Source organism: Eptatretus burgeri, chromosome 12, assembly GCF_056783735.1.
Source record: "Eptatretus burgeri isolate ZD-2024b chromosome 12, Ebu_testis_v1, whole genome shotgun sequence".
NCBI lineage: Eukaryota > Metazoa > Chordata > Myxini > Myxiniformes > Myxinidae > Eptatretus > Eptatretus burgeri.
Window position 1 is genome coordinate 74,276,862 of NC_140972.1, and position 17,500 is coordinate 74,294,361.

The window sequence follows — 17,500 nt, forward strand, 5'->3', positions numbered from 1 at the left end:
TACCTCACTAAGTAGAATGAGGTGTGCCTGTGTTGGAATTCAACAGAGACTGGAATGGAATGGCTGCCATACATGTAGAGATGCTGATTTAAAAAAAATTTGGAGTGGTCTCTTATTTTTTTCCAGAGAGATTATATATATATATATATATATATATATATATATATATATATATATATATATATATATATACATATATATATATATATACATATATATATATACATATCACAGTGATTCGTATGATGAACGCTAATGTTGAACGGCTCAGCAATGTAGAGATCTGTAATCATTTCAAAAGGAAAATGAGTTCTGGGAGGCAAAAGGAAAGCAAAGCATATACTGATGAAATAGGCAAGAATAAGTCCTTGTTAAAGGCCCAGTCACACCTTGACGTTTCAGCCAGCTTATTCCGATTTTTGGAAAATTTGGGTAAAACGCTGGTACACATCGAATACGTTATGGGTAAGTTTTGATAACATTGAGAGCATGCTGAAAAACACTGCCATACGTCGTTGTACACTGGCTTTAAACATTGTACTTTGTGGTTGTCCTCAAATTTTCCATGCTTGAAATTTTAAGACTTATGCCAGCATATGACTCGCACGTTCCGCATAACGCTTGGCATAAGTTGTAGCCATGTTACGCGATCGTTGACACACGTTACTTGTAAGTTACTCGTAAGTCGAAACACGTCGAGGTAATGTTTAGGGTACCCGAAACTTATTTCTAACCTCTGAGTAAAGTGTTGTAGGCACGTTACGCGATCGTTGACACACGTCGACACACGTTACTTGTAAGGTATTCATAAGTCGAAACACGTCATGGTAATGGTAAGCGTCAGTGTTCCAGACTCCCTGTTTTGTTTTTTTTTCTTCGGTATGACGGTGATGTCGCACTTCGATTTCTCGTGCGGTTATAATATAATTAAAAGGCTGCCGCTCAACGATTTAAATCATAACCGCACTAGAAATCGAAGTGTCGACATCACCGTCATACCGAAGAAAAACAAAACAAAACAAAACAGGGAGTCTGGAACACTGACGCTAACCATTACCTCGCCGTGTTTCGACTTATGAGCACCTTACAAGTAACTTTTGTCGACGTGTGCCAACGTTCGCATATCGTGCGCACAACTTATTCCCATCGCATGCGGAACGTACGTCATACGGCAAGTACGTCGTAAAATGTTTAACACGTTTATAATTATAAGACGTACTCCACTTAATACGACGTATGATAGCGTACTTTAGCGTTTTATTCACGCATACCAAACTTACCCATACCGTATTCGACGTGCGCCAGCGTTTTAGACGCATTTTTCAGAGGTCGGTATACGCTGGCAAGATCGCCAAGGTGTGACTGCGATGTTGACACTTCCATTTCTGCGGCGGTTATGATTTGAATCGTTGTGCGGCAGCCTTTTAATAGGCTACGCCACGTCATCGTCGGCGATGCGTGCAGCACGCTATGCATAAATTAGACTATCGTTGGGCATAGGTTGTGAAGGCCGACAACAGGCTCAGCATTCGTTGGTATAAGTTAGCTATAACACAACGAAACGTTCTGTGTCCGTTCCTAATATGTTATGAATACGTCCGAATCTTTAAAAAAACCACCAAAAGTTCAACGTAAGCCAGCGTTTTACATACATTTTAATACGTTGCCATTGCTGGCTATAATGTCAAGGTGTGACTGTGCCTTAATTAATGATGGTTTAAAAAAAAAAATTCTCCAACATTAAAAAAAGCATGTTTTAACGATGCAGCACACGAGAATTATTGCCATTAATCGGGAGATGGAAATTTTGCGACTCTTTTGTATGTTAGCATTGGAATTAAGCATATGCATTACTTTGAGTCTTTGACCATGATGTCACTATTGTGTGAAATGTTTGTGCAATTTGAATAGGTTGAGCCCAGGATTCCTGATTTATCTTCCACATCCCGTCTTGACTTTCTCCTGAGAGATAAAAGAGTAATCATTCTGGGCAATTGGTTCCATCAAGCTCAAGGACATCATTAGGGGAGAAATATCTCCTATAAAAACAATAACTAGAAGGGCATTCGGTAGAGCGCGTACTTCTGCCACGTAATGCCTGATCCACGAGAGCATATCGGGCCCATTATATTTTTGAGATATCGTGCGATATATCATTGTTGGCCCTATCTCTCAATGGTGAAGAATCACTTAAAATAGTCTTGTAGTCGGATCCAGATCCGAATCTTTAAAATCTAATCAGTTTGTCCTTGTCACACACCCAACTTGCCCACCAAATTTCATCCAGATCCGTCCTCAACTTTTTGAGATATCCTGCACACAGAGACAGACAGACAGACAGACAGACAGACAGACAGACAGACAGACAGACAGACAGACAGACAGACAGACAGACAGACAGACAGATGAACAAACAGACAGACAGACAGACAGACAGACAGACAGACAGACAGACAGACAGACAGACAGACAGACAGATGAACAAACAGACAGACAGACAGACAGACAGACAGACAGACAGACAGACAGACAGACAGACAGACAGACAGATGAACAAACAGACAGAGGGGATGAAAACATAACCTCCTTCACCTTCGGTGGTGGAGGTAATGATGCCTAACCAAAACAGGATCATACTGTTATTTGAGCAGGTGGATCTGCATCCATTTTAGTGGTGGGAATTGTGGGTTTTGTCATCACACCAATGAGCTTTGCCGCAAGATGTCATCATCTTCATCGATGATGCATCACCAATACATTTCGGTTTGCAGCATTTCGATGCAAGTTGGGAATGAGAACTCGGTTGAGATGAGAAATCAGGACCAATGCACAAATCATGTTTTTTAATGCATCAACAGAAAATACGAGTGGCAGAATATCCTGAGCATCGATCATTAAGCAAGTACGAATTTTGATGACACATGAAATATCCTGATTAAGAAGGATGTAGAGATGAAAACCGAATGTTTGTAATCAAGCCAATCTTACAGCAGTGACTCAACCAAGTACCGTAATTTCCCAAGTGTGCTGTAACCATAAATAACAATTTGATTTGCATATTACTACATTCATCGTATACCCTGGAGCATTCCGCATCTCATCTATGGGCACATGCCAGAGTTTTAGTTCATGACAGAAATATTTATAAGGGACTTGAACAAAGGATTATATTTTAAACAGCATCAGAAATCTGAACGTCTTATTTCTGTCATTTAAAATGAGCAATGTAATATGTCAAAGATACATTGAAGCTGTAAACTGCTTTTGAACTCTGAACTGAATAAATTGGTTCAAGTTGTTCCTGAAAGATGTAAAATATAAGAGTTTATGATAACAAATAGAGTTTAAAAGAGTGATCCTTGGCATAGATCATGGAGCTTACTATTGATGTGAGTTGAAATAATTCCATATTGTATTTGCTGTTAGCTTGTTTAATTTTTATAGAACTTTCGAGGCTCATGGAAGAGCAGAACAACGTGGGGCAACTAGAACGTCACCCGGTAAAGTGCACTCCTCTGCCAGGCTGAACAGTTTACGTTTTGTATCCCACTGATAGGCTGGATCTGCATCTGGTCCTGACCCAAGATCGAATTGCCTTGTTCTTGTCATTTACCCAACTCATCCACAACATTTTGAAATATTGTGCTTTATGCTGTTTATGCCATATCTCTCAATGGCAAAGAATTACTTAAAAAAGTTATCGGGTTCCAGATCTGGATCTTCACCAACATCAAATCAATTCGTACTGATCACACACCTAGCCTGTCCACCATGTTTCATTCAAATCCATCCAAAACCTTTTGAGATGTGCTGCTGACAGACAGACAGATAGACAACCAAACAAGGGTGAAAACATGACTTCCATCCACCTTTGTTGGCTGAGGCAATGAATCAACAGACTAAATGGGGCAAAGAGAAATCAGTGGGGCAATGACAATCGGATCCATCATATCACAAGAAGGGGAATTGCAGGCAGATGCTGAGAACAGGATCTCAGAGGATGAAGTAATTATTGGTAATAGAAATGGGAGAGACCACGAGGTGGTACTTGGCGGCAGATTTGAATTTCTGTAAGGAAAGATCTCATGGCAATGGATGAAGAGAGTTTGTTACACGTAAACCATCATATCAGATAATGGTTTGTGTGTGATTTCAGCCCTTTGAGGATATCGGTTGTCTAATTTTCAAGGGAAAAATGAAAAGATTCTTATTCATCTAATACTTGCTCCTCACTGGGAATGTTGATGACATTATTTGACACACTTCTTGAGGGTTCCCTTCCAACATCCATATTCTGTTTATTATTACCATCATGCATGATTAGTTTTGAAGAAGAAGATGCATTCCGAGCCTCTAAGTGTCAATAAATCACTTAAGAGATGGCTCAGAAGTTAATCCAGTTGTACAGTTACCAAATTTATTTACAATGCCGAAGCTTAGCAGTACAGTACTTGTTTTGGGGGATTTTTGTTTTCTTATAGTAAATCTCCTAAATTGCATTATTATCTTGGGTAATGGTTATATTTCTGAATTAATCTTGTAATGTATTACATTACTTCCAACCTTTGCCCTTTATGTTCCTTTTGTACGCCATCCCTCCCTCTTCCGTCTTCAGGTGCTTCACGACGTCATCCCCGGGCGCTGAAGGCTCCCCGGTGATGACGCCCGCCGGAAGGGTGTATTTGATTTTCACTCCGTTTGTTTGCTTTTCTTGTTAATTGCTGGAATCCTTCGGATTTAGGCAATTATGTTGATCGGTTGTGAGTGTGATTCTGTGTGTCTGTCTGTCTGTTTGTTTGTGTGTTTGTTTACCCTGTAGTAGCCACACCATTTCAGCGATCATGACCATACTGGGTACAGACGTCGGCCATGGTCCAACTTAGACACTTGTCGTTTTTGGTGAATCTAGGTCAGAGGTCAAGGTCAAGGTCACCAAAAAACCGAAATTCTTATTTTCGCAATAACGTCCGCCAAAATGGTTGTATCAACTTCAAACCAAATCCAAAATGTGCATCTTCCAATACTGCATCCAACCATAAGTCTCATTGGGGAGTCACACCAACACCCTTCTTAGCGGTCGGGGGTCGGGTCAAAACTTTCAAATTGCGATAAAAACGCCATTTCAAGTCCGATTGACTTCCAAGTTATGATCATAACCAAACTAAGTGCTATAACTCATTAAACAGTAGCACTATCGACTTGTAAGAACCAAATTTATTTCCTGGTTTTTGTTTTTACAGAGATCATGGAGATATGACAGTTATTCCGGCAATTCCTTGCTCAACGAGCAATTTCATTTGTTTGTTTGTTCAGGCGATATCTCAGCCATTGTTTGTGCTCGGAAGTTTGAATTTTGGCACAATAGTGACCAAGTGCTTTGGCAAAATCGATTTTTATAACATTTTTTGATGAATCAATTAATTGATTAATTACTTTATTATTATCGATTTATTAATTGCTTATTTATTTTCTTTTTAATCTGGGCAATATCCCAGGCACCTTTTGAGCAAGAAAGCTCATATTTGGATATGACGGTGAACAAGTGATTTGGCTATAAAGGGTATTTCTGATTTATTGATTAATCGATTAATTATTCATTTTTCGATTAATTACTTAATTTTCAAAAAGTTACAGATTCAGATGAAACGGTGGTGGTTTTGACACGCTTTTAGCCAATTGATGAAGAAATTAATTATTCTTACAATACCTATTTATTTATTTTAATTGCTCAATTAATTATTGTACACCACTCCTTCCCAATTCCGTCTCCATGTGCTGCACTGCGGCATCGCCGGATGCCGATGCTGCACACATTTGACGAAGTCTTAGAAATGAGGAAAGGATATGACTTACCTTTAACAACTGTCTCTATCCATTTTAAGTTATTTCACTTTTTAACACACCACTTGCAGTATTGTTATTGCAGGAAATGATTGATGTAAATGAAAAACAATACACATGCTGGAGTCACAAATAATATGCAATTGCAACAAGATAGTGAATGGTGCAATTGTTGCAAATGAAGAAGAAGCTTCAGTAGTCTAAGAAATGCCAAGTTAATATTTTTTAGTCTTATGTCCCTTAATGTCCATGCACTTGTTTCATCTCTCCTTCAAGACATCTATGCCAGCAAAATCTAAGTTTTTGGATTGCTCCTTCAGCCAGTTCATTAACACACACACACACACACACACACACACACACACACACACACACACACACACACACACACACACACACACACACACACACACACACACACACACACACTTCAAATGTCAAAACAGAAATTAGTTACTGGGGACCAGGTCCAAGCTCCATGGTGTAAATGGTGTGTGGGGTTGGGGTTATCCATCTACTCAAAGCCAAAGTCACCAATGGTAGTCTGCACAATATGGAGCCTTGAGCGAAGGCACGTTCTCATGGGGGGAGAGGTGTACAGTGTACACCTTTGGTCAACATCCCTTGGCATTTGGCCTTGATGGCCTGCTGTAATTAAATCAGAATTCCCTTATTTTCTCAAATTCAAGCCACGATCTTGCCAACTGGGGGTTGTGAGTGGTGTTTTTTCGGTGACAATGATCCCTTGTGCTTCAATTGCATGGATTACAATTTGGTTTCAGGATCCTACTGCTGAAGCTATTGGTTTCGTCATCAGTTTCTAGACGAGTGATAATGTCAGCTAGATTGTGTTTAACAGTTTGAGAAGCTTGCAACATGATGCTAGCTGTTGCTGTTGATAGTGAGTGCTGAGGTTATCGGGGGACTTTGGACATACCCAAGCATCGTGGATGTTGGTGAAAATGCTGCCTTGAGAAATTACAAGTTCTGTAGCTATTTTGGAAAACTTAACTCTGCATTCATCCATGATTAATGTGTGGAACATTTTGTTGGTCGGTCACATCTGCCAGCCATCCTGACATTGGAGTCATGTTCAAGGGACTTGCATCCATGCTTAAAGTCAACTGCCCATTTGACTATACTGTAGAATGAGGGTTCACTTTCACTCTACATGGCCACCAAACATTTGTAGATTCCATTCGAGCGAGCATCCTTGAATAATTGTGTGATATGGCAAACTTCTAGTTTATACTCTTAAATGATAAATATATCAAAGTGATGAAACTAAAGTCCTATAACAAACATGCATGCATCCTTACTCTCATTCACAGAACGGTGTTTGTGTGCTTGTTTGTCTCGCTACTCCTCATACAATTCTGGCCTGATTACATCCAGACTTGCTACATTGGATCAGCAAGACCCCAATTAATGTACGGGGGTGTTTTTATCTTTGCCGGTGGTCTTGCACGGAGAGGGAGGACGCAAATTTCCAATGTAAATGTGTATCATGTCGCGCCCCCTCCCGGTGGTGGAGGGTATTACAAGTCTCCATCATTTACACCACAGTATTCCTGTCCCCACGTTTTCAAGTGCGGTGGGGTGTTTTGAATGATAAGCAGTAGGTATGTTTGTGCTTCATGCACGTAACCCGGGTTTTTTTGCATATACAGAACAGTCATTTGCCTCTACACTGCCCAAATAAAAGGTGTTCATCAGAAGAATGTGTTGCATGCTTGGAACAAGATCACCCATAAGATGGGTACTCTGCTGGTGTTTATAATGAGAGAAAAACTGCATTTCTGGTTTTCCAACAAAATTACCATTCCCAGAACCTCTTGAACACCCCTTTGTATGTAAATCTATTATTCATTCTGTTCATGAAAAAGTGATATTTTTATTTTTGACTGTTCTTCATGAGAGTTTGCTGGATCCTTATTTGATGGAATTTGGTGGAGTACCTATCAAGGATCTCATGGGATCTTTAACACCTTTGCTGCATTTTGACTTAACATCCTCTTTGAAGGATATCATGTATAATTTGATGGCCTGTAAATGTCCTTTTTTTTTTAATGCTTCCGCAAACGACGTTGCTGGAAGCATTAGGTTTTTGGTCTGTCCGTGCGTCCGTGATATGTTTCCATTACCGTGATAACTTAAGAACAACTGAAGGGATCTACGTCAAACTTGGTACAAGTATGTATAATTATGTGAAGATAAACTGATTAGATTGTGGGGTCAAGAGGTCAGAGTTGGCGCAAGGTAATAATTCTGTTAGCGAACTAACTTGTGAACCAGTGATGTGATTTTGACCAAACTTGTTATCAGTGTACATTTTGATGCAAAGATGAACTGATTCGATTTCTGCATGAAGAGGTCGTGTCTGGTAAAAATGTGATACTTGAGAAGAGCCAAAGGTTTTTAAATCAAACTTTGTAAAAGTATATATATATATATATATATATATATATATATATATATATATATATATATATATATATATATATATATATATATATATATATATAGTAATAATGTGGGTGGAGGCATATCAGTCAACATCAAATTATGTTTGTTTGTTTTTTGTTTTTTTTTTCGAAATAAATTATTGGATTGGACAGACCACTCAAAGGCATTCAGACTTTCAATCGAACTCTATAATGTGATTTATTTTTCTGGCAGAAACATGATTTTTTGAACGGTTTCCCTGTGATCCTTTCGAGGGGTTTCCACGAAGTAACATTGTTTCTTGATGTGATGTATTCTCTGTTGCATGATGCAGAAAGGAAACCGTAGAAAATAGCAGTGCAGCTGATGGGGCTCTGCTGACACACCCTCAACCTGGTGATGACTCTATCCTTGGTCTTTTGTTGACTGAAAATGAGGATGCACCCCTTGACCTGTCTGTTGGAAAAGGGCCTGTGCGGCCTTGCAAGTACGATGATGGTAAGCGACAGATTTTAATTTTAACTCCATACATTGGTCTGCCATTGGAGGATACTATTAGTTAGTGAACCTGCCAGTGTTGGCTTTCTCCAATCAACCCCTTAGAAGCTGCAAATTGTGCACATACCATTAGGTTTCATGCAATTTTGACTTATTTTTTTTTAAACAATTTTCGGATATTATTGAAATGAAAACAAGACTCACCTCTGAACTGTCTCACCTGCATTTGAATATCGGCTCGGCTATTAACTGTCATCCCGGTGTTTCACAGGTGCGGTGATTCATCAATGTGTGTGCCATCCCTGATCAGATGGATGTTCAACTGAGCATTCCGTTTGCCCACATTATTTGATGGACAATAAAGATCCCGCAGTGTCCTTCGCGAAGAGTCGGCGAGTTATTGCCGGCACCTTGAACAAATTCAAAATTCCTGTCTTAACCTTAATCGAACGTCAGGCCTCGCCAATCGGTTCATGAAAGTCTTGGGCCAAGCTTTCCCCAGCCAACCCCACAAGAATGTGAGAATCATTGTTAAAGAAGAAGAAAATTGAAATGAAAACAAGTTTACTTTTTGCCTTTTTTGTACATTGGTTAGTTGGGGGGGTTTTTTGTTTTGTTTTCCGTATTCATGCTGATTCCCCTTGAACTCATTAGAATGCAGAATGCTTTTTCATACAGAATTGTGCTGATCTGTGTGTACCGGCCCTCATCTCACCGTTGATAATCCAGGTCAATGAATTGAATTTCTGTCTGGAGTGTGTGTCGACTGCATAATCCATTTGATCGACGTGGGGTGACATTTCATCTCTGTCCTCTAATGCAGATTGTGAACAACCACATTATAATTGAGCATTGTCAGAATATGAAGAAATTTCCCTTAACGTTTGCAATATTTGAAAAATACTACTTTTTTCGGAGGGGGGGGGGGAGGGGGTTGCATGTTCTTGCTTCTTTTAATTTGCTTTTTCTTTTTCTTCGATATGGTGAAGTGCATTCGGTGGACCTCAACTTTTAACACTGTCTACCTTTACTATGCCCTATAATTAAACTTGTTTGCTGTAGCTGTGAAGGTAAATAACTCAATTGGAAATGGGAGTATTTGCAGAGATGGCACATTGTTAAAATCACTGACATTCAATAACAAGAGGACACAGAATGAACTTCCCAACGTTTGTGGTTTCATAATTGCAGTTGAATCCAGTAGTAGTATGCTTCTGTAAACTGTGCTCGTATCAAGAGAATTACCGTGTTTTTTTTTGTTGTTGTTGTTTTTTTAAATCTGTTTGGTAAAACACGTATAAGCTCATTTGATGACCTTTAGAGAGGCAGCGATTTTACGTCCCTGTTTGATCTGGTCTCCATTTGATATTTTGTAGGCTCAGGACATGTTGGAATACAAAGTAAATCGTTCCCTATGATAAATGTATTGCTACCCTGAATCCCTTCACATAACCAATTTGAAAGGAAAAGAATTACGATGAACCAAGAGGGAGGATTCCCAGTCCAATGCTTGTGAAGCAGGATTCCAATTCTTTAGCTCTTGAAAAGATAAACAAATATTTTATAAGTCTTGGTAATTAATCCAAATTAGCAATGAAAGGCACTGTCAGTCATACAATTGTTTTGTGTTTCCGCACTCAGCTGGTGCTCTTGACCTCTCCACAAAGAATGCAGCCTCACAGTTTCACCAATTGCTGCACACGGGGACAGCCAAACCTACCACGTTGCAGCTACAATCGACGATGTAAGTTTACCGTGCAAACACACATGTCCTCGCTGCTCGTGATCAACTTTTTTGTCATCGTCTTCCATTTCTCATCACCCCATATATCAATTCATTTATTCTCTGAGGTTGTTCGAAAATTGGTTTGTTTATTCCTGCAACAGAGGGACATTGGTTTATTTTTTAATTAACTTTGCTCTCAACTCTTGGCATTTACATCTGGAGACCCTTAAATATACAATCAGAAGCTTTGATTATTGTCGGGTCCTTTAATGGGATAAGACCTGGAATATTTAGTTAGCCATTTCCTCGCTTTGAAAACTCGTTTCCAAATCGGCCAAAACTGAATGGGTGATTTTAATTTTTAACTTGAAAGCAGCCCTTTTTTTGAAAACGTACTACTCTTCTCGAGGACTTGGTTATGACGGAAAGTACAGCCTTCTGTGGTTACGCCACAAAGTTGTGACCCATGAACTCCAGCGAGGGTTGTGATTCAGCTAAGCCATGCCCATGCGGTTCCTTCCCCATCTCAGTCCTCCCAGACCAGTTTCATGTCCATAACATGCCCCTGCACCCTACACGCCCTCCTTGCCCGCTGTTGCTGCGCTGACGGCTCATCTCGTTGCCTGCCTCTCCCTGCCCCAGGAGCGGTGAGTGCACAGCAGCGGGAGAGGAGCGTCGGAAGGGGTGCGAGGTTGGCCATGCAGGCGGTCTGGGAGGCGGGGATCAAGGAAGGAAAGTTCAGCAGGACCCTGCTCAACCTACTGCGCTTCTTGTTCCACAAATGCATCCTGTGCACGAAGGTGCATCTGGCCTATCCCGGCTGGACCCTGGACCGTGGATCAGCACCCCCTTACAATGTGAAGAGGATAAATTGGCTGTGGTGAGCAGCACGTGCGAGAGCATGGACTTTATTGGAAAGGTTGGAGTGGATGATGCACCAAAACTAAGCTCTTCAGGTTTTTTACAACAACTAGCTATGAAGCGTCTCGCTACCCAGACCACACAGGATGGATTGCTGGGTGGTGTGCAATTGCGCATTCCGCAAATCAGAAGCAGTACTGCCACCACGCAATTTGAGGCCTCAGCTATGGAACTTGAATGTGCTGCTCCTACCACACATCTCTCTTCTTCGTCTTTGTCTTTATCATCCACAATGCCCTTGGACAGTCTATCCCATGCAGGCCGCAAATTAAAAGCTATACTCCCGAAGCAGCAGCCATTGCTTCCACAGCGTCTTGGAGAAGCATCCCTCATTGCCATTGCAAATGGAAAAGCCTCGGATCCAATATCTACACGAGTACCAGGGAAATTTGTTGGCATCACATCCTTGACCATCACAGGTGATAGTTCTGAACCAAAAGCACCACGCCGCAAGCGAGGGCGTTATAGACAGTACGATAGTAACATCCTTGAGGAAGCAATTGCCATGGTAATGAGTGGGAGGATGAGCGTCTCAAAAGCACAGGCGCTCTACGGAATCCCACACAGCACACTGGAGTACAAGGTCAAAGAACGTGCTGGCACATTAAAGACGCCGCCAAAGCGACGAAGGTTTGAAGGGGAGTCTGCATTGAGTGAAGCCACACCTGCCAACGAAAACTTAACAACCACCTCATTGGCTGCCAGTGTAACAGGGGGTTCGACTGCAGCGAGTTCTGATAGTGAGGGGGCAGGTGTCAACGGCAGAGAATAGGCCTTGTGTTAACAAACTTTTTTGATCATGGAAGCTATTCCTCCATATGCAGAGTAAAGGGCTGCAGCAAGAAGTCTTACTTTGGAGGTTTGGGGGGAGAAGTGGACAAGTTTCATGCCACAGCATCTGACAGTTGAGGCTAATTTTATAGCAGTCTACTGCACTGTAACCCAGTTAATGATGGAGTCCACACTGTCATGGTTAGCTCAGGGAACTGTACCCACTGCCCCCTAATCCTTCTGCCTTTTTGTGTACAATTAAACTTGTCTGGATTGGCCAGCTTTCTCTATACCAGTTCTATCGGCCATACGGCAAGTTCTGCTGTACCTTATCAAAATGCCCTCCGTAGTTCCACTTGTGCTCTTGAGGATCTCAAAGGATCAGTGCAATTAATAACGGGACATTTCTACGTGGCTATATTGATCATCAAGCAAGCGCCTTTTGGGACTGTGTTCCCGCTTGCCTCTTCTTCACACACCTGTATTTCCCTTTATCTTCAGTTGGAATATTTATACTGCTCTTTCCCTTTGGCCTACACAAGCATATGAATGCAGATGCCTGTATGGACCTTTTTTTTTTTTTCTTTATCCATAATTTGGGTGATCATGCATACGATACATTGGTGACAAAATGAGAAAACAACTCTCCCACCAACATTCCTATTGTCAAAGTAGGAAAGGCATCATTAACTTGAGTTTTTACCATCCATTTAAATACGAGCACATCTCGTATCTTGTCTTCTTTTTTTTTTTGTGCCCCTCCATGTCACATGCTATTTATCATAACAATGAAACTCACAAAGTTTTATTTTCTCCTTTTATAAAGGGTAACTGCTAATTATTTTGTATGAAAATATGATTGGTAAACTGAGCTCCAGATTTTTTTTCTTACTTTCATTTATTTTGAGACAAGTTTTACACTTTCTTCACTACCCTTGTTCCAGCAGACTGCCTCTCCTCAATAATCCCCTTTCATCAGGTTCCTCGGCTAGTCCGAGTGGCCTCCACCGGTGCCGTTAATTCCATTTGACTTAACTTCAGGGATGAAACGATAGATTTACCCAGTCATTTGAAAACCTTGTGTGTTCTTTCCATGATCCTTTTAATTCCTACTTGAGGAAGAACGTGCTTTCTCAAAATTATTTTGTTGTTGTTGTTATTATTTTTATTATTATTGTTGTGATTGGAGCTTTACTTCCTTGTTGCATTGTCTCCCTATACACAAACCACTTTCCTAGTAGCACTTTGAGCTCAGTTTTTATTTCTAAATTATTTTTTATTCGGATCAAGATTATTTTGTTTGTAAAAATGGTTTCCTCTTTGACCAGAAACAGAAATGTCAGTCGAATCTGCATTTGGCATTTTACAGGTGAATGCTATGTAATGTAAGTATTACAGAAAATCCATGGTTTTTTTAATTTTTATTGTTATTGTTTTGCTCATTGCGATTGTGGGGCGGGGGGTTGCGCTGTCACATGACTACTTGTAAAACAAGTCTACAACTCTTGACTGGCCCAGTAATACTACCACTCACTCATGGTGTGATAAAATGTTGGCTTGTTTTCATCTCCTTCATCAGTGCAGTCATCTGACTTGGGTTGTGTCTTCTTTTTAATCATTTTGTTATTATTATTATTATTTAAAATGCATCAAGGGGCTATCTCTTTTTTGATGTACAGTATGTCTCTGTGTTGGCAGTTAGGGATAAATTGAGATCGGAAAGGCTAGGATGTGGAGTGAGGATCGGGTCAAGCGATGGGAGGGTCCAGGAATTTCAATGGAGTAGGGAGAGAAATAAATGTAGGTTGGCATGAAACGGTCCTGGGGAATTGTAGGTGAGAAAAGAGGTCTGTCTGAAGCTTCATTTCGTGGAAGGGGTGATTTGTGCTAAAGTTTGAGGTTAAAAACAATCAAACACAAATTTTGCATACTTACAGTGCTTTGAGAAAGTATTCACACCCCCTGACTTTTTCACATTTTGTTGTGTTACAGCCTGAATTTAAAATGACTTGAATTGAGATTTTTTTTGTCACCAATCGACACAGAATACCCCCATAATGTCAAATGAATATATATTTTTAGAAATTATTACATATTAATTAAAACTTAAAAGATGAAATGTCTTGATACAATAAGTATTTATCCCCGTTGCTATGACGCTCCAAATTGAGTTCAGGTGCATCCAATTTCCTTTGATCATCCTTGAGATGTCCCTTTAACTTGAATGGAGTCCACCAGTGGCCAATTCATTTGATTGGACCTGATTTAGAAAGAAACACACCTTTCTATATAAGGTCCCACAGTTGACAGTGCATGTCAGAGCAGAAACTCTACCATGAAGTCCAAGGAACTGTCCATTGAACCTGAGACATAATTTTGAGGACGAGATCTGGGGAAGGGTATAAAACAAAACAGTTTATGGAGTGTTGAAAGTTCCCTTCATCCTCAGTGATGGAGCACAGTGAGCTCCATCCTTAGGAAATGGGAAGAATATGGAACTGGCCGTCTAACCAAACTGAGCAACCGGGCAAGAAGGACCTTGGTCAGGGAGGTGCCCAAGAACCCAATGACCACTCTGACAGAACTACAGAGTTCTTTGGCTGAGATGGGAGAACCTGTCGGAAGGACAACAGCTTCTGCAACACTTCACAAATCGAGGCTTTATGGGAGAGTGGCCAGATGGAAGCCTATCCTGAGAAAACAGCACATGACAGCAAGGCTGGAGTTTGCAAAAAGGCATGTGAACTACTCAGATTATGAGGAAAAAGATTCTGTGATCTGATGAGATGGAAATGTAACTCTTTGGCCTGAATGCAATGCGCTACATCTGGAGAAAACTGAGCACAGCTCATCAACCATCTAACAACATCCCGGCCGTGAAGCATGGTGGTGGCAGCATCATGCTATGGGGATGCTTTCAGTGGCAGGGACTGTGAGAGACTTGTAAAGATCGAGGAAACAGTGAATGGAGCCAAATACAAAGCAAATCCTTGAGGAGAACCTGCTTCAGAGTGCAAAAACACCTTCGATTGTGGTGGTGATTTGCGTTATAACAGGACAATGACCCCAAGCATACAGCCAAATCAACACTGGAATGGCTTCAGAACAAGAACGTGAGTCCTTGAGTGGCCCAACCAAAGTCCAGACTTGAATCCCATTGAGAATCTGTGGAAAGACTTGAATATGATAATCTTGATCTGGATAAAAATCCCCAAATCTAGACGGATAAAGCAGATACAGATGTACCAAGAAGACTCGAAGCTGTAATTGTTGCCAAAGATGCTTAGACAAAGTATTGACCCAGGAGGTTGAATACTTATTGACGCAAGACATTTCAGCTTTTCATTTTTAATTAATCTGTCAAAAAATTCCAAAAACATGTTTCACTGTCATTATGGGATATTTTGTGCAGATTGGTGACAACATTTTTTTTTATTTCATCCATTTTAAATTCAGGCTGTAACAACAAAATGTGAAAAAGTCAAGGGGTGTGAATACTTTCTGAAGGCACTGTAATAAATTGATCACCCATGCGAGTTTGATTTATATCAAAAATAATATGAGCTTTCAAAACTTTTACCGCACAGTCACAATGGAGATTTATTTATTTTCATTTTTTTTAATTGCCTTTTGTGTGTAAATGTGTTTTTATTGAAGGATGTGTGTGCACAGGGAATGCATCTTTGTTGCCACATTGGACTTAGTAGTCTTGATTGTTAAAAAAAAAAAGAAATGCAAAAAGTATTGCACCACGTTGGTTGCAGGAAAGCGGACTGTTTCCTCAGGCCTTTTAAGCTTGGCTGTGGTACACTGGAAGTAAAAATAACTGAAACATTCTCTTGTTGAAAATCACTAAGATGCTTGAGAGAAGAGAAAAAGTGTGAATTTAAATTGTTTTTTTTTTTTCTTCATTCTATTTTAAACTTTCTTTCATAATCCCGTGGTACATTTTTAAAAGATGAGTCTTACAAAAACGGGATTTATCCCAAAACAGGGGAGGCAGTCTCTGTAGATGTCCACCTTGAGCGAAATGTTAGGTTGCGTGGAAAATAATGTTAACTATAGAGATGATGTCACAAGGACAGTGGTCGCATTCACAAGGACAATGTCACATTTCTTGGATGGAATACCTATTTAAAAAAGAAATTGCTTTGAACTTCACATGACATATTTGAGGAAACAAGCGTTGATGGATGAAGGAGAAAGAAAACTGCGCACCTTGCAACAAAACGATCCAAAACTCTGCCGATGCTCTTTGTGCTGAGAACCCCCTTTGGCCGAGCACTCTGTTTTAGCCTTGTATTATAATCTTGTGATAATTTAACTGTTTACTGTACGAAACGTTTGTGCATTCCGAAACACCACAGTCCCTTTGTCTTTACTTTTGCTCATTTTAATGTAAAATGCGAAACGTCAAATGGCGATCCTGTCACTGCGACCCTGAATGCTACGTGTGCTAATTTATCATTTCTAAAATGCATTAGGGTATACTATCATCACTAAGTGAAAATTAATTAGATTTTTTTTTCCTGACGAACTTGACTCGGAAAATTTTTTTTCGTTAGTTTTTTTTTTTTTCTGCGCAAATTAAAAACGAGTAATTTCACTCTCGTACATTTATATTTCTCTTTCTTTTGTTATTTTTTCTTGCGATACCTAGCATCGCAACCGGAAGTGCTTATTTATTTATCTTTGGTTCTTGCACTCCTTTTGCACTTGAATTCAATCTTATTTCCTTTTCATATCTATAAAATATTTTCTTCTTGCATCACAGAAGCAGCAGAACAACTGTTACCTTGAGCTAGATTTGGCCAGTTGCATTATGCTTGTCCTCTCGATTTATTCTTATTATTATTTATCAACATCCCGTTGACTTGTATGGCCACCGCCGATTTCATATCATTTTTGTTTTTTCCACAGAATAATTAATTTGTACTTCTCTCTGCAAAACTATGCTTTTGCCACTTAATCCACAAGGGTCTTTGTGTTGTTTAAAGTTGGAGCTCAACCTCGTGCCTCAGACTAATGACGAACCTCTGTTTCAATCTCAGAACATTTGTAGCATTTCCAAATGAAACCTTTTGTAGAAATTATTATTACTTGTTTTTTGGGGGGTTCTTTGTTGTGTTTTTAGAACATTATCACTGGACTTTTCAGTTTTTAAAAAGGGTTCATCTCTCTTTGTAAAAATAAATATATACAAGATGCTTTCCTCTTGTACTTTTTTTCAAACAATAAAATAAGAGAGCAATTCTGTTTGGCTAATAAGTAGCATTTCCCATTATTTTTGAAGTGGCA

The 17,500-nt window shown here is 39.9% G+C and overlaps 1 protein-coding gene across 6 annotated transcripts in view; it reads left to right on the plus strand.

Moving 5' to 3' along the window:
* LCORL (ligand dependent nuclear receptor corepressor like) overlaps positions 1–17,500 on the plus strand; it is a 238,576-nt gene that overhangs the window by 143,807 nt on the left and 77,269 nt on the right. For all 6 annotated transcript variants that reach the window (XM_085848529.1, XM_085848527.1, XM_085848528.1 and 3 more), the window contains 2 exons: positions 8,621–8,784; positions 10,426–10,528. In XM_085848529.1, the coding sequence (XP_085704655.1) occupies positions 8,621–8,784; positions 10,426–10,528 (267 nt within the window). The remainder of the gene's footprint in view (positions 1–8,620; positions 8,785–10,425; positions 10,529–17,500) is intronic.